The sequence below is a fragment of the Phragmites australis genome, chromosome 4, assembly GCF_958298935.1.
Source record: "Phragmites australis chromosome 4, lpPhrAust1.1, whole genome shotgun sequence".
Lineage (NCBI taxonomy): Eukaryota > Viridiplantae > Streptophyta > Magnoliopsida > Poales > Poaceae > Phragmites > Phragmites australis.
In genome coordinates, this window is record NC_084924.1 from 5,188,264 (window position 1) to 5,206,274 (window position 18,011).

Below are 18,011 nucleotides of genomic sequence, written 5' to 3' on the forward strand. Positions count from 1 at the left end.
TGCAAGAGCACTGTCATCTCTCCAAACCGCAAGTGAAACGTCTGCATTTCACGTCGCCACCTTTCAACTAATGCATTTGACAATGCATGGTCCAACTGAACCCTCTTCAAGAAAGACAGTTGGTAAAATCCAGACCGCTGCAATAACGTAAGCATTCCCTCATGTCTCATTTCCCACTGGTTAAGCCTGGTGCCATGTTCGATAATCTAACAGGTTTGCAGATCTGCATATTCGATCGGGAGAAGTTCAATAAACGAGAACATTTTTGAAAGACCCAACAACTGAGAACTGATTACGTTAACGGAAAATAAGCAGGTAAAATGGAAAATTTGAGGACAAGTTCTAAACGGTTACCTTCCCAACAAATATAGCTTCTGATTTGTGAAGCACCTGCTCCACGAGGACGGATTTATCAACAGGGCCAGGGTCTAGGTCCTGCTCCATGCACAGTGAGTAGAGAATAGTTAGCTGTGATTATATATATATATATATATATATATATATATATATATATATATATATATATATATATATATATATATATGTCCAACCAAAATGACTGCAATGACCAACAGAGGATAACTTCTCAGTTCATATTTGCAGTATTATAATTCTCGATGAGAAATATTGCTGCTGACAGATAGCTACAGGAAAGAAATTAAAACAACAGGGATTACACGCACATGAAATGGAAGAATAGAATACATATTACTAATTACAAGAATACATATTACTAATTCTAATAGCTTAAAAAAAGCACACAAAATATGTCTATTTTTGTGTATGCTTATAATTCATAAGCAACCTATTTTTAACTAGATTCATCTAAAAATCTTGTATATGATTCAAACTAAAATTCTCCAAATGATGCTACATTTGTAATTTCTATCAATTTTTAAGGTCTCACAAAAATTCCAAAAATTCTAGAAAAATTCACTAATATTACTCTAATGTGATATACTTATTTCTAAAATTATCCCTCACCCTAAATTATAAGGTGAAAAAATGAGTTTATTTGTAATACCTATTTATTAACTCTATAATTATAAGTAACTCACTTTTTCATCTATAACCTAGTGCGGGAGATAATTTTAGAAATTAGTACATTATATTAGAAATATTAGTGGTTTTTTATATTTTTTGGAATTTCTATGAGATCTTAAAAATTGCTAAAGTTGCAAAAGTTTGAGAAGTTTTAGGTTGAGTTCTACATAAGATTTTTAGTGAATTCAATTAAAATGGTTTGCTTAAAGAGCATGTAAAAATTCGACACATTTCTAGTGCTTGTTTTAGCTCTTAGGTATGGTTTATAGTGGATACTGTTCATTCACGCAGCTGAATATTGACCCGGTTGACAAATGGTAGAGTAAACGTGGTAAGTGGTATTTTGGAGTGGGCCATTAAATTCGCCCGTTTTGAGGAGGGGTGGAAGATGGCGGCGTGTAGCGGGTGGGAGGCGAAAGCGGCGTCCCATTGCTCCCGAGCTCCGAGTAGGGGGAAATGGCCCCGCTTGGACCGCCCGCCCGCTTCGCCTCGTTCGTGGGCTAGTGGCCAACATGCCAGCCCGGTCCAATCACCGGATCCCGAACGCACAAAGCGGCACACGCGACTACGCCCCACCGCACCGGCACACGGGCGCACGGTGCGAGATTTTTACGTGCGCAAAGCCGCAAACCCATCCACGGCCCCGGGCCACGCCCGAGCCGGCCGGCCGGCCGGCCTTGCGTGCGTGCGTGCGGCGGCGCCAGCTCGGACCGCGGAGGCGTCCGTGCTTTTGCTCGCAGTCGTATTCGCACGCCGCAGCGAGCCAGCGACCGACACACCAATCCCCCGCACCCCGCGCCGTAGCTACATGGCCTGGTGCGCCCTGCGCAGCCGCGTCCTCCCGCTCCCCACCGCCGCCGCCGCGCCCCACCACCTGCTCCTGCGCTTCCTCCTCTCGACCGCGGCCCCGCGCCACGCGCACCACCGCCGCCGCCTCGCCCCCACCGTCTACGCCGCCGCCGCCGCCGCCGCCGAGGCGCCGCTCCCCATGTCAACGCGCTTCGGCCGGGCCACGCGGCATCCCGGGAGCGCCGAGTCCGTGGCACGCGTCTACGCCGACGTCAACGCCCAGCAGCCCAAGGAGTACTGGGACTACGAGTCTCTCGACATTCAGTGGGGGTAGGGAGCAGGGACGGAGCTGGAGCTCAGCTCACCACGTGGTCTCCAGATTTGGGGGTGTAGGGTTTTCGTTCTGATGTGCCTGTGCGCGCAGAGTGCAGGATGGGTACGAGGTGCTGCGGAAGCTGGGGAAGGGGAAGTACAGCGAGGTGTTCGAAGGCTTCCGGGCTGGGAGCGACGAGAGGTGCGTCATTAAGATCCTCAAGCCCGTGAAGAAGAAGAAGGTGAGACTTTGCGTTCGTAATGCTTAGTTGCTGTGGTTGTTGCGTTTCTATTCATTGTAATCTGCCATTGTTGGAATCTTAAATTAGAAAAGGCACTGGGTGTCATGTAGTAGAACCTGAAGGATATGAATGGCTACTAGTCTCAACTGTCTCTGAGTTAGAATCAAGGATCGTAGAGTTGCTAGTTCCTTCTACTGTGGATACATCTAAGATGCCAGAGAGCATGAAGCAATGTGGTTTGTGTTAATCCGTGAGTACTTTTCTTATTGTGAGACATTGTGGCTCCACAGTCTGTTGTTTTATCTTGCATGTTCAACAAATTCACAAGGAAAAGTTCACTTGTAAGTTCTCTTAAAAAGCTCAGATTGAATTTTGTCCTTGCAAAAAATCTTCATTTGCAGTGCCATTTACTCGTGGTCTTTTGATCCTTTTTAGGCTTACTGGCTAAACTTTACAGTTAATCGAGGCACATTGATTTATAGGTGTTAATTTATCTATTTACTTAGATTTACGTGACTTCATAGCGATTCATGAGGATTTCTTTTATGATGATACAGATAAAGAGGGAAATAAAGATACTTCAAAACTTATATGGCGGGCCAAATATTGTAAAGCTACTTGATGTTGTCAGAGATGATGAATCCAAGACGCCTAGTCTGATCTTTGAATATGTCAACAACACTGACTTCAAAGTGCTTTACCCTGCACTATCTGATTATGATATCAGATATTATATTTTCGAATTATTGAAGGCAAGAATCTGAATCTCAAAATCCTCGTATGTGTTGTTTCTGTCACCTTGTTAAAAAGAAAACTCGAAGACGGAGAGAAGATGTCCCCCCTGATTTTGTTTTAAGAGGGGGGAATACCGAACCCTTTAGGGAGGTACTCACATGACCTGTGAGCACCCGGGTTCGAGCCCGGGTGGGTGCCTCTCAACTGCAGGCTCTACCAACCGAGCGATATCTCATTTCTGTGACCTTGTTCATGGTGCAGCTATTTCATTCTTAATTTTTTCATGATGGGTCTGTTTGATTCTTAGAACGTTTTCTTACCTTTTGCAATCAAAGTAAAATTAAATGCTCACAATTTTTCTTGCACATCACATTGACCTTATAAGTTTTCAGAGTTGTGTTGAGCTGATAAGTCTGCTCTGATTTATATTCTTTAGCTGACAATTTATTAATTTATGATTTGTTAGCTGCTATGATCTGATGGTTTACTTATTATGGCTTGTTAGCTACTGTGATCTGATGGCGAGAAAAAAAAATCACTAGTTTGTTGGGATAGGTCCCTACCTTTGTTTTCGAAAATACTGTGACTTATAGGCTGGTGCCAATCCATCATTCTATATTGATTAGTGAATATTAGGATCTGATAGTCCATTTACATATGGCTAGCTTCTTTTCATTTTTTTATTGTTTTCCATTTACATAGTTTTATGGGTTGGTAGAGTTGAATTATGTTAAGATATCACCTCCCATAGGTGTTCCTGTTTGACCAAGAAAGGATGATCGCTTCCTGCTATGAAATCAGTACACCTGTTTGGAACTTTAGACAATCAAGTCTTATATTCTATCTGTGTCACTCATGGAGTCATGGTACAGTCTGAATAACATGTCTAACAGAGCCATGACTTGTAAATTGTAATGGATTTGTATAAATGAAATCGACTCTAAAGTTTGAACTGCAGAAAATCAGACAAATATGTAGCGTATGTGTGACCTACAATAGCACTATACTTTGTTTTCTGAAAAATCTCATTCCATAATGTCTAATTAGATTTTGGGTGTACCCATTAATATGCCTGTATAGAGTCTTACAGTTGATATGATAATAGGTTGGCGTTATGGGTAGGAGATTAAATGATAAAATGGTACATTTTATTTGATTCTAATGGGTTAGCTGCCATAATAGTATATGTAGTGCGCCTGTGGCAGACTTCTCCCAAAAAAATCTTTTGGTTGAAGTCTGCAATCTTTAACTTAATTGACAGACAATATGGGAGCAACAATACTCTGAACACTTGAACAGACATCTACACTAGTTGCAAAATTTCTGCCATGCTATGTGGTATTCCAGCGATAAGATGTTACGAAATGCACTCAAGGCTCTGTTTAGGGATACAGTGGATTTTAAAGACACCAATTTCAGTATTTTAACTTATTGGCAACACCTGACCCTGGCACTCCCATCCCCACTGCCACCGCACCTCATTCTGAATTACAACATCAAACTTTTACTATCTTACCACCTGATTTCACAGAGCAGTGCACCATCCCAAACAAGAGCTCCAAATCTAATTAAAATTTGTAAATATGAATTAAACCTTAGACAAAATATCAGACATGTTGACGACATATGCAATATGTTGTCATATAATCCAACAATCACTACTCATTTATCGTTTTTACAATGTGTAAGGGACATAAATTTCATTCAGAAGGCAGTAGCAGTTTTTTCTCATTGAATTGAAGAAAAGAGAAGAAGGGGCACTATTTTGTGTGCTTCCGCACACTGTTATGCGTGAAGGGAAAATAGTAATAGCAGAATATGAGGGAGTCTAGATTCTAGAAGTTGGTGGCTGTACATAGGTGAATTCTTTTTTATCTACTTCATTGCCACATGGTGCAATGGACATTATTTATCATTCGATAATCAAAATCCATATGAAGAGGCAAAAATTCATAGTGCCCTTAGTATGTGATTTAGAACCACCATTTATATGTTTGCACAAAAAAATGAAACTAATTCCTTGATGTATTTGGGCGAGGCATCATAAAGGCCAAAAGAAAGGCAGGATGATGTATGAAGGATGATCTTTTCATGAATAGTTTGTCTTGTGGCTAATAGCTCTCTTTTCATGATATACCTGTTTATTATGCAATTAACAACTTAAACGTTCTAGCCCTCCTATTTCCTTTAGACTGCATTCAACTTGGTGGTCTTAACTTTCCCAATTATTTGTGTAGGCACTAGACTATTGTCATTCACGAGGTATCATGCACCGAGACGTCAAACCTCACAATATCATGATTGATCATGAGAAACGCCTGCTTCGTCTTATTGACTGGGGCCTTGCGGAGTTCTATCATCCCAAGATGGAATATAATGCTAGAGTTGCTTCAAGGTGAATTGCCCTGGCTTTGAAAATTGGGTGTTCTTGGACCTTTTCTGCTTATTAATAAGGATATTTTTATTTGCCCACCTATGCATGGTAGCACTTATCATCTATCATGAAAATTTTGTTGATTTGTTGACATCACCCTTTATATATTCCTTTAGTAGACTTGTGAAATATAATAGAATTTTAACGCACTTTTATATTGGTTATGGTTCATATCTTTTGTTTATTTATTAAAATAGTAATGCATAGAAATAGTAAATTGATGTTAACATTGTTTCTTAACAATCTAAGTAGGATCCGTTTAGGTAGTTGGAACGTGGGGTCTCTAATAGGCAAGTTGATAGAGTTAGTTGATACAACGGTTAACTAAATGGAAGGGATAGAAGGTGAATGAGGTGGAGAATACCAGCTTCAAGCTATGGTACACAGAGACCGCGAGTAGAAATGGAGTTGGCATCTTGATTGACAAGAGCCTGAAGAACGAAGTGGTGGACGTTAAGAGGCATAGAGATAGGATTATCCTTGTTAAGCACTTAAGCTGGTTGTTGGGGATTTGGTTTTGAACGTTATTAGTGCGTATGCCCCTCAAGTAGTTCACATGAGAGCATCAAGAGGCAATTCTAGGAAAACCTTTATGACATGGTTAGTATTGTGTTAGGCTCTGTTTGTTTCGGATTGTAAAAGCTGGATTGTGGTCATGATCTACAAGTTAAAACAAACAGTTGAATTGTGATCGCAATCTGCAAGCTGAAACAAACAGTTGAATTGTAAAAGCTGGATTGTGATCACAATCTGCAAGCTGGAACAAACAGCTGGATTGTAAAAGCTGGTGGAAGACGAATTGCTAGATTGTTACAATTTGGAGGTTGGATTTTTTTGCTTTTACAATCCACAATCCAACTTTTACAATCCAGCTTCTTACAATCGACAAGCTGTTTTTCACAATCTCCAGCTGAAACAAATATGCATAAGAATGATGAGCATTACTAAAAACTAATTTGGTTTCATGCCTAGGAGGTCGATTATGGAAGTGATTTTCTTGATAAGGCAACTTATGAGGAGATATAGGGAACAAAAGAACCTACACATGGTATTCATTGACTTGGAGAAGGTTTATGACAAGATACCGAGAAATGTCATACAGTGGGTCTTGGAGAAACACAAAGTCCCAACAAAATATATTACCCTTATCAAGGATATGTACAATAACGTTGTGGCCAGTGTCCAAACTAGTGAAGGTGACGATGACTTTCCGCTTAAAATAGGACTACATCAAGGATTAACTTTGAGCCCTTATTTATTTACTTTGGTGATGGATGAGGTCACCAAAGCAATTAAATAAGGGCTCAAAACCGAGTAGACTTTAGAATCAAAAGGTTTTAGACTTATTAGGACCAAAATCGAGTATATAAAGTGTGATTTCGGTGCTACTAGGCATGAGGGGAAAGATGTTAGTCTTGGTGGAGAGGTGGTTCTCAGGAGGGATACCTTTCGATATTTGGGATCGATGCTACAGAAGAATGGTGATATCGATGAAGATGTCAGTCATATAATCAAAGCTGGATGGATAAAATGGCGTCAAGCTTCTGGCATCCTCTGTGACAAGGTGCTACAAAAGCTGAAAGGTATTCTATAAGACAGTGATTCGACCTGTGATGTATGATGCCGAATGTTGGTCAGCTAAAAGGCGACATGTTCAATAGTTAGTGTAGCAGATATGTGTATGTTACGATGGATTTGTCGTCGTACAAGGATCGGATACAAAATAATGATATACTTCTTCCGTCCCAGCATATAGGACGCCTAAATATTTTCGTCAAGACCAAGGAGAGGGCGCGCGGCACAATTTATTCCTGATATACCCCTAAGTGTGCATGCTCGCATCGTTTCGTTGGGCGGACGCTGCATGCAAGCTCACATCAATTTCTTCCTGATTGCTACATGCATGCTCGCGTCGTTTCGTTGGGCGGACGCGCCGCTTTGCGCCTCGACCCGGGCAGCTAGCGTTGCTAGCTCTCCATGCACTCCAAGCATTGCCAGCTCTCCTAGTCATTTCGCGTCGCTAGCTCTCCCAGCAGCTTGCATCCTGTTTTTAAAACGAGTCATGCATGCATGCATACGGGGTACTCTTCAGAGAAATCAACATAAATTGAGGCGCCTTGTATACTGGGGCATCGGCAAAAATTTAAGGCGCCCTATATACTGTGACGAAGGGAGTACGTGATAGGATTGGGGTAACTCCAATTGAAAAAAAGCTTATCCAACATCAGTTGAGATGGTTTGGACATTCAACAGAGGTCTCCAGAGTCACTTGTGCATAACGGGATACTGAGCCGTGCTGATAATATGAAGAGGGATAGTGGTCGACTAAACCTAACATGAGAGAAGTCTGTAAAAATAGACTTGAAGGGATGAAATATCCACAAAGAACTGTCCACAGATAGAAGCGTGTGAAAGTTAGCAATCTACATACTAGAACCATAACTTATGCATCCGTCTTCTTATACTGTTATTAATTTTATTTTGTCACTATTACTAGTACCTTTATTATTTATTACTGTCTTCACATCATCTTTTTAGTTGGATCTTGTGGGTTTCATCTCTAGCCTACCCAACTTGCTTGGGACAAAGGTTGCTGCTGCTGTTGGTGGTGGTGGTGATGGATGAGGTCATAAGGGACATTCAGGGAGATATCCCTCGATGTATGCTCTTTGCTGATGATGTGGTGCTAATTGATGAGAGTAGGATAGGGGTTAATAGGAAATTGAAGTTGTGGAGATATACTTTAGAATCGAAAGGTTTTAGACTCAGTAGGAGCAAAACCGAGTATATGAAATGCGATTTCGGTGCTACTAGGCATGAAGGAGAAGATGTTAGTCTCAGTGGAGAGGTGGTTCCCTAGGATACTTTTCGATATTTGGGATCGATGCTATAAAAGGATGGTGATATCGATAAAAATGTTAGTTATAGAATCAAAACTGGATGGATGAAGTTGCGATAAGCTTTTGGCATCCTTTGTGACAAAAGGGTGTCACAAAAGCTAAAAGGTAAGTTCTATAGGATGATGATTCGACCCGTGATGTTGCATGACGCTGAATGTTAGCCAACTAAAAGGTGACATGTCTAACAGTTAATGGTAGCAGAGATACATATGTTACGATGGATTTGTGGCCATACAAGAAAGGATCAGATCCAAAATAATGATATACGTGATATAGTAGAGGTAGCGCCAATTGTAGAAATGCCTGTCTAACATCGGTTGAGATGGTTTGGACATATCCAACGAAGGCCTCTAGAGTCACCTGTGCATAACGGGATATTGAGGCGCGTTAATAATGTGAAGAGAGATAGGGGTCGACCAAATCTAACATGGGAGGAGTTTGTAAAGAGAGACTTGAAAGAATGGAATATTCGTAAAGAACTATCCACAGATGGAAGCGCCTGTAAGTTAGCAATTCACGTGCCAAAACTATAACTAGCATCAATCTCCTTGTACTATTGTTACTTTTAATTTTTTTACTATTACTAGTATATCTATTATCATTATTGTTTTCTCATCATCTTTTTAGCTGGATCTTGTGGGTTTCATCTCTAGCCTGTCCCAATTTGCTTGGGACAAAAAGTGGTTGTTGTTGTTATTGTAGTAGTAGTAGTATTACTCCCTAGCTATTTATTACTCCCTAGCTGCCCCGTTGCCTTTCTTCCATCCTTTGCTTATTGTGCCCTTTGCTATTTACAGATGCTACAAGGGCCCTGAACTTCTTGTGGATTTATTAGATTATGATTACTCATTGGATTTGTGGAGCCTCGGTTGCATGTTTGCAGCAATGGTAAGTGGCAAGGCTACGATCAATTAATTATCTTTGTTAACAGACCTTTGTTGATATGCATTTTGATATTCTTAACAGATATTCCGAGTGGACCCTTTCTTTAGTGGCCAGGATAATTATGACCAATTAGTGAAAATAACTGAGGTAAGTTCGAAGCTTCTCAGTGTGGAAACTTCCTGTCAACATATTTCTGACTGCCATTTAATCTAGCGCTTTAATGGAACGATACCATGAATTGCGAGCCCTGTGAGTTGTGAAATTAATTTAATTTGTTAACATTGCATAAATTTAATTTAGTATGTTAAGATTGCACAATTTAACTGCTTTATGTGAAATTATTTTTTTATATGCTGTGTATATGAATTGTCTTCTAGTACCATTGTAGTAAAATATCTCTGTTTTAGAGTCACCTAGAGCTGTTAATGACGAGCTATTACTTTATGTCTACATCTTTACTTGGACCTTAATAGCAGATCATCATAGCCTTGCTTGTACAGAATTTCTTACTGCAGGTAAACAATACTACAATAACTTATTGCATCTTGTTGATTTTTTGGGTACCAATATACCAGCGTTATACGTTGCCCTATACATTATAGTGATTATAACAATAACCTTTAGTGTATTCTACCAGTTCAAATGTCAGGGATCCAGTGTTGAAGTGTTTTGTTGCTTATGCGTGTCCTTATGTTACTCAGAGTATAAAATTTTCTGTTGCAGTATCTCTTTTTTATTGCATTTGAGTTCATTGTGATTATTGCATCATCCCCTTGTATTGCCTCTGAGTTCATTGTGATTGCTACCACATCTTATATATATATAATTATATGGTGCACCACAGTTGTAGTTATGATATTGACTATTTGAAATGTTATGCAGCCATTTTGGTTGTACAATCTCCTCTGATCCCCTACTCTTGTGTTTCCGAAAGAAATGGTTGTTTGAAAGCATTATATCTGATTTGTTTGAACACTGTTTATTGTGAGTAATGTATGCGATACATGCTGCTGTCTTGCAGGTTCTTGGTACAGAAGATTTCTATAACTACCTTGAAAAATATGGCCTCCAACTTGACCCACAACTGGAAAGACTTGTTGGAAGGTCATGTATTGCTTTGGATAATTTTGCAGACTATCATGCTCTTTATTTAGGATGATCTGATCTAACTTAGCTGTCATGGCTACAGACATACTAGGAAACCATGGTCGAAGTTTGTTAACGCTAGGAACAGACACCTAGCTAACCCTGAGGTGATTCATGTTGCCTTTCGGTCAATGTAGCCTTTTATTCCTCGTTTCTTGTGTTTTTGACAAGTTTCTACCTTTTATAGGCTATTGATTTGGTAGATAGGCTCCTCCGGTATGATCACCAGGAAAGGCCTACAGCTAAGGAAACCATGGTACCTCTCTCTTGCCAGCATTCTTGAAGCAAGTTGTTGTATCAATACGGCATGTATAATTTCAAAACTAGCTTGTGCTAAATGCATCTGTTTGATGTGTGCAGGCTCATCCATATTTCAGTCCAGTAAGAAGCTCCGAAAGCAGCAGGACAAAATCACAATAGCTACAGGATGTGCAAAGGTGCATTTTCTTTTTTCAAGTGGTTTGATACTGTCATGCGAGGCATGTCATATTTGACAATTTTTTGAACTGGTGTCAAATGTGTAGAGAAAATACTCGATTTTTAAGGCAGGTACATGATTTATCCAGCATAAGGTCATAGTCGGCATGTATGTGTCACACATTTTGTGTGCAGGAGTTAATTCTTTTTCTCTGCTGATTGTTCTATTTCGAATAATTTATTTCACCAGTGGGCTTGAATACTGCATCACTTGGAGAGAAATTTCCGGTATTTTCCCCAATCTCAAATGTCATTTCGCTATTATCAGACTCTTATATTTGTGCTTGTTTGTACCCCGGTGTCGGTGAAAGTGGTGTTTAGGTTGTGGCTTTTCAGTGAAGCTGATTTTCTCCCGCGACAATGTTTGCGTCTTGTTATGGGCTGTCAGTGCAAGTGGTGTTTAGATTTCCTTTCAGTGATGCTGATTGTCTCCCGCAGCAACGTGCGTGCATCTTGTTATGGGTCGTTGTAGTCCACGCTTTGCTCTACTTGGCTTTGCAAGCTCCATTATAAGCTGTCATAAAAAATTTCTGAGTAAATTACCTTCTGTTCGTCGTCCAGGATGAGAAAAATAATACTGCTTAGTCAAAAGTAGACTCATCGAGTTACCGACCGATTTGAAATCATTCTCCTGCTTGAGTTTGACATCACCTAACAATTCGACACGAATCTGCCCGTGCCGTGCTTACCACAAGCGTACCGTCGCCACAACGAGGGGTCAACAGCATCCTTTCTGCCCTTGGCGCTCATCACCAAGATGGCACTCGCCGTTTACCCTAAATATCCAATCGGGATTCCAGTAATACCGTAGAAGAGTGTAAAGGTGGTCGTCTGACATCCAATCGGGATTCGAAGTGATACCGTCGAAGATTGTAAAGGTGGTCGTCCGGGTGGTGGTTGCTAACGAGGAAACGCACCTAATTTTCCTTGTATAGAAACAGTAAGGCAGCTTCCAACAATGGACACAACCACTAGAAATTGTGCTCAATCTAGTTACACAAAAAAAAACATCCAAGTAGCTCAGCATTGGCCTATATAAAATAATGGAAACTGGGCATCAACAACCTGCAAAATAACATACTAGGCTAACAGTTTTCAGAATGCAGGAAAAAGAAAGGATAGAAGATGGAGTAAGCAGTAATTCCCATGAATCAGAAACATTAGTAAGATCATTATCGCAAATAAATAAGAACATGCATTCAGTTCAAGACAAGTAAATTCATCCAAAATCATTTGGGTCACTATAAGACATGAGAAGATAGAAAAAGACCAATAGATGATGGCCACGGCTGTACTTGGGCAGAACTTAAGCTACCATACTGGCCAACACATGCAGAACCTGCTACACGTTTCCCACTGTAAATTAGCCTGCAACCTAAACTGACTATAAGCTCTCCAATTACAACGATTACAGCCGGTAGCAGTACTGTGACTTGCAGGAAGATTCAGCTATACCCATAACACGGCTCCCACAGCTACGGTGATTAAAACCCGAAGAAACCAAGCTCGGTCGCCCTTTCCTTCTCAAATGTCTCAAAGTACTGATATATGATGGTAACAGCAAGCAGTATACCAGTTCCTGAACCAATTGCACCCATGAAATCAGCTAGAACAGTCAGTGCGCCAATGCATACTCCACCAAATGCAGCAGCAGTGGGGATGTATCTGTTCAATTCCTTCTGCAGGTTCGATTCACGGTGGCCTGGCATCACCATTTGTTGTTCCTGTTGAATTGCCAAGGTAAGGGTTTACAAGTCGCTCTTTCAAGAAAATTTTGCATGTGTAAATCAAATTATGCCATCACACTACTAAGATTTCCAGCCCTTACCCCCATATTTAACTAATCAGTTATGGGTTAACAGATGGCTCTTGCACAGTAATTTTGCATGACTAAACCAAATTAGACAATCAACCCATTTAACATTTCCAGTCCATATCCCATTTAACTAACCACAGTGCATGCAGACATTGCTGTCTAACACCTTACATAGTCGGTGTACATCTTTACGCCCCAACACTAGGCTGGAGTTTCTTAGGGTCCAATAAAATCTCCAGTGACCCTAACCAGAATTATGGCTTTCTGTAGGTCATAATAAAAGCAATATGGGTACAAACAGCAAATGAACAGCATGTACCTCAGTGATACTAATGCTGCATTAAAATCAACCTTGTCCATGAAATGTTAGACTTATGAAACATAATATAGGCCAGGCACAGTAACTGGGAATAAAAAATTGATTACAAGTGTGCATTGCTTTTACCTTCAGCTGCTTAGCAACATCCTTCGCTGATGAACCAGAAACTTCAATCCATGTCTTTGAGAAGAGAGCACAGGCTGATAGCATAAAGACCACATAAAACAATGCATGGAATGGATTCGCAAGAACATCAGCCAAGCTGCACATTTTCCAAATATTCAACGTAAGTATAATTAATGGTACATTTATTATTAACAATCAAAAACAGAATCATAAATTAAAGGCAGTAACGTCCTAGAGAATAATTATTTACCTCGATGGTGCAGTTACATAGTAAGCAAGACCACCAACGGGAACAGAATGGCCAGAGTACTCAGATTCCTTCCATTTCCCAATAAGGTTGACAAAGAAATTTCCACTGTATTTCCTGTAGAGAAGCTGCGCTAAAAACATGTCAATGCTTGCACATTCATGGCAAGATCATCGGTAGTACAGCACTAGAATTGAAGTCTGTACCTGGGATATGAAATAGAGGTTGGTAATCAGCGCAGAGTGCAGAATGATTGGCATGTTAGAAGTGTAGAACAGCTTGATTGGATATGAGCCTTGTTGACCACGGGCATTCTTTGATCTCACTGGAAGCACAACGCGGAAGCCTTGGAAATAGATAACTATGAGGAAGACCAAGACAGTAGCAAGTAAATTGGTCACATTTGGGAGATTCTGACGGTAGAAAGCCTCGCGTAGGGCACGAACTTTATCAGTTCGAGTAATCAACAGATGGAACAATGCAATGACAGCCCCTTCAAATTCAGCACCACGCCCACTGTTGATGGTTGTGGGGCTAAACGCCTTCCAGATGATATTCTCACTACACGAGAGCAAGTTTATCATAAGCCAGTGTTGATGGTTGTAACAGAATAGCAAATCAATGAGAGATGAAATTTAACATGCTTACCAGATATTGGTAGCAATGAAAAGAGAGATACCGGAACCCAAACCATAGCCTTTCTGTAGGAGTTCATCTAGACAGATGACAATGATGCCAGCAAAGAAAAGCTGAAGTATAATGAGAATAGCATTCCCAGTTCCAAGTTGGCTCACACTACCATACATTCCAGACAGAACATACGCCGCAGCTTCTCCAATAGCAATCAGGATACCAAGCAACTTCTGTGCACCATTTCTGAGTAAAAAAGTACACTATGCATCACAAAACATCACCAGATATAAGAAACAAGAATCAAGCTTACAGTTATCAATGGCATTCAATTGATAAAATGATATGCAACAATACATTGTACTATGTCAATATAAGCAAAGTATCCACCAATACATACAAAAGTAAATTGGAGATTGCACTATCCATCGATACTTACAGCAGAGCACGATCCTCCCTCACACTGTTGTCAACTTCAATAATCTTCGATCCCACTAAAAGTTGCATAACCATCCCAGATGTCACAATTGGAGTAATACCCAGCTCCATAACAGTACCACGGTTTGATGCAAGAATAACTCGCATCCAGTAGAAAGGGTCAGCTCCAGTAGTTGAATGAATGCCATAGAGCGGGAGCTGGCTGCAGACAAGGAAAATGAAGAGAGAAATGACAGTATAGATCACTTTTTCTCTAAATGGTATTTTCCTATCAGCACTCTGCACTTCTGGCAAGAAAGCCAGAAAGGGCCTGACAAGATGCAGGACTCGAAACCCGCCAGCCATCTCTCTGTAGTCAAGAAAAAAAAATAGATCAGCATTCTGTCATGTAACCTAGTAATAAACTTTACGAAATCCCCAGCCTAATGCATTGTGCAGTCATAATTCTGATTAAGTAGATGCATCCATTTGAGTAAAACATAAGTGAACCTACCAAAATATGTACATGCAGTCAAAGCAAGAGCTGAATTTCAAATAAAAAGTAAACCTAAGTTAACATGAATCATCACACACTTAACGGAAAATATGAGCAGAGAAGAAATTTCCCTTAGATTAATTTGCAATTTAACATTATGATGCTCATTTTACATCATAACTTAAAGAGTGAAATAAAATGCTTGTTTCCTTGTTTAGATTTGATAGATAAAATTCAGTCAAGAGGAATGGCGAAGGGCTAGCTGTACTCAAGGTCCTAAGATGCACATAAGGAAGCAGAGGATTTTGTGGTACCTATTGGTTTTGCCAGCCCATCTTGCATGACATTAAAATTATTTTGTTAGTAATCTTCGTTGGTAAATTAGCTTGAATCGCGAATCAATTTAGTTAGTCAACAAACTAAGCTCCATATACACTCCGCATAATCAAACCCCTATTCCAGGATTCCTGCTTGACCCCTGAATTAACCAAAGGGAACTCTTCAACGCTTAAATCAAGCACAACCCACCACCCGAAACGTCGCCTCCATCAATCACACACAATTCAAAAAACAGGCACGAATCAAAATCCTAACGAACATACCGACCAAACAACCGTCTTAGCACCCTAGATTCGCATGGATCTGGACGACTCACCTACCAGCTCAACCGCATCACGCACCTTGAATCGTTCGAATCGCATCCCCCAGACCACCATCAAACGCCTCTAAACCTCACAGATCTCGGAGCTAAGAGACCGAAAAATCAAACCAATGCACGCATCCCCTCCATGGACCCAGGAAGCAAGTCCCGGGACGAGGAGCACGGGAGCGACGCAGATCAACGCGCAAGGATACAAATCTAAGCATACAACGCAGATCTGCGCCCACGACACACGAATCAGGGACTACGACTCGCCAAGCCACTCGGGTCGCCTCGGGATCCGGACCGGAGGGAGAGAGCCGCTTTACCTTGCCCACGACGCCGCCGCCCGCCCTGCACCGAGGTGGGTGTAGGCCTCACCGCCGCTGACGAGGGCGTGAAACCCTAGGCGAGCGGAGGATGGGGAGGAAGAGTGAGATCTCCCAACACGAGAGGAGTACGCGGAGGAGCAGTGCGAGGAGGGCAAGTTAAAAGCGGGCGGTGGTTAGATGGGGTAGATGGATGCCGAGCGGAGCACAACACACGCTGCGCGTGGGCCCGCGCAAGTGCGGGCCGGGGAGGCACAGGAAAAATCGCTTGGTCATCGGAGGCTCCGATCCGTCTGATCGGGAAGGAGTGCTGGAGATGGGCCCTCATCACGTGGAATCGAGGACACGAAGCAAGTGATGAAGTGACCGCGTCGACCACGAGGCAGGATAGACCCTTGTCTTTTTGATCCGTGGGGACTATACGGCCGTTTGGTTCACGGCTAATTTTGGTATAAATTGTTATAAGGTTAGTTTTGTTACATTTTTTAGTTAAAAAATTGACTAATTAATTTTAAGCAAACTTAAGCAAACTTAAGCAAAATATAGTATCTAGAACAAGTAGGCCAATAAGCTAAGAAGTTAGGCAATATGAAATAATGTCAGCAACTAAACACCGGCTAATAAAATTGGGACTGCATAAGAATAGGCATGACAATCCTAGGTTGCAATTCAAACAGGCTATGTGCCCATGCCTGAACTGAGCTCTAGCTCGGAACTTTCATCAACAGCTTTACATTTTTGGCTCTGAAGCTCGGGTTCAAGAGAAGCTAGCTCTAAAAGAAGGTTGAGCCTAAAAAATTGAGGTGTCTTGTCCAATATTGTTTAATGTATGTTTCAGCTCATAATTATCTAGGATACACGATGCCAATGTTCTCTTATCTATTCACATTTCACATGGCCCTAAATCAGAATCAGAGTTGATCCTCCTCCTCTGCCAAACCCAATTATTCTCAATTAGCCAACAATAACTCCAACGCAACCCCTCTCTCTTTCACACATTCAATAGCCTTAGCTCCACTTTCTAGGAAAAAAAGGGCTCTCCTTGTAGAAAAGATGCTGGATGAGTAGGCTAGTAGGCAAGATATTAGAAAGCTTAAGGTACACAGTGGCCAAGATTGTGCTAATGAGGAAACAACTCACTTATGATCCAAACACCACTAAGTTTGATGCCCCGTCTATAACCCCAACTATAGATTATATGTGGCAATGGAGCATGGATTCTCCGTCAGCCATAGTGAGGGGCAACTTAGGAATTTGATCACCTTAGAGCTAGGAGAGGCCATATATGTCGACCAACCAAGCACAGACGACACCTCAGTCAGCCTAGATCTAGTTCCCTAAGGTCATCTTCTTTGTCTTTGGTATGCATCTGTCCTCCTCCTCCACTGCCCCTCCTTCCACCTTCATCCGCCCTCATCATTCACCTCACCCTCACCCCACTCTACCCTACTCCATCATCTTTGGAAGCTCCCGCCACCAGATCTGCCACCTTCCCTTTAAAGGCCACGAGGAGAGGAGAACTCCCTATCCCCGATCCTCAAACCTTAATGGCCACACGCTAGGGAGTGAGGAGGAGGACAACGACGAATAAAAAGGAGAAGTAATAATTGTGGCTATCTATTGTTTTTTTTGCACGAATATCAAAACCAACCAAAGTGATGTTTTTGCTCAATCAGCGGATGTATACCAATTTTCTAGAGCTATAGAGGGCCACTGGAGTTAGGTCTGGTTACTTCTTGAGCTCTTGTAGAGTTGGGCCTAGTCGAAATAGACATTTGAATCAAGATGTTTGGTTAATCCTTATTTTTTTCTTTGACCAAGAAGCATGACTCTAAATCTAGACCAAATAGCACCTCAACCTTTTCCGATTGACAGGGAAAATAAATTAATTTTCTTGCAAGGATCTAAGAGAGATAGATATATATGGATCATTTTCATGAAGTGAAAAAACATCATCTTAAGAACTAAAACCAAATCGAAGACAAGCAAGAAGTCTTGAGATCATAGTTGAGCGGACACATCAAAAT

The 18,011-nt window shown here is 41.2% G+C and overlaps 2 protein-coding genes across 3 annotated transcripts; one reads left to right on the top strand and one right to left on the bottom strand.

Moving 5' to 3' along the window:
- The first annotated feature begins 1,624 nt into the window (after window positions 1-1,624).
- On the top strand, window positions 1,625-11,228 carry LOC133915372 (casein kinase II subunit alpha-2-like). Of its 2 annotated transcripts, XM_062358513.1 has the most exons (11): window positions 1,625-2,163; window positions 2,258-2,387; window positions 2,945-3,139; window positions 5,360-5,517; window positions 9,254-9,344; window positions 9,423-9,488; window positions 10,363-10,445; window positions 10,531-10,594; window positions 10,675-10,743; window positions 10,848-10,924; window positions 11,155-11,228. In XM_062358513.1, exons 1-10 carry the CDS (start codon window positions 1,853-1,855, stop codon window positions 10,905-10,907), a joined length of 1,227 nt encoding a protein of 408 aa, XP_062214497.1. In that variant the 5' UTR covers window positions 1,625-1,852; the 3' UTR covers window positions 10,908-10,924; window positions 11,155-11,228. The 2 variants fall into 2 exon arrangements, with proteins under 2 accessions (XP_062214497.1, XP_062214496.1); XM_062358512.1 differs by having other exon boundaries at window positions 10,848-11,171.
- A 908-nt stretch (window positions 11,229-12,136) lies between these two features.
- On the bottom strand, window positions 12,137-16,148 carry LOC133915373 (uncharacterized). The gene is made up of 7 exons (XM_062358514.1): window positions 15,985-16,148; window positions 14,542-14,889; window positions 14,121-14,348; window positions 13,679-14,033; window positions 13,476-13,600; window positions 13,226-13,361; window positions 12,137-12,688 (listed from the first exon to the last, which is right to left on the bottom strand). Exons 2-7 carry the CDS (start codon window positions 14,883-14,885, stop codon window positions 12,449-12,451), a joined length of 1,428 nt encoding a protein of 475 aa, XP_062214498.1. The 5' UTR covers window positions 14,886-14,889; window positions 15,985-16,148; the 3' UTR covers window positions 12,137-12,448.
- Between the last annotated feature and the right edge of the window lie 1,863 nt (window positions 16,149-18,011).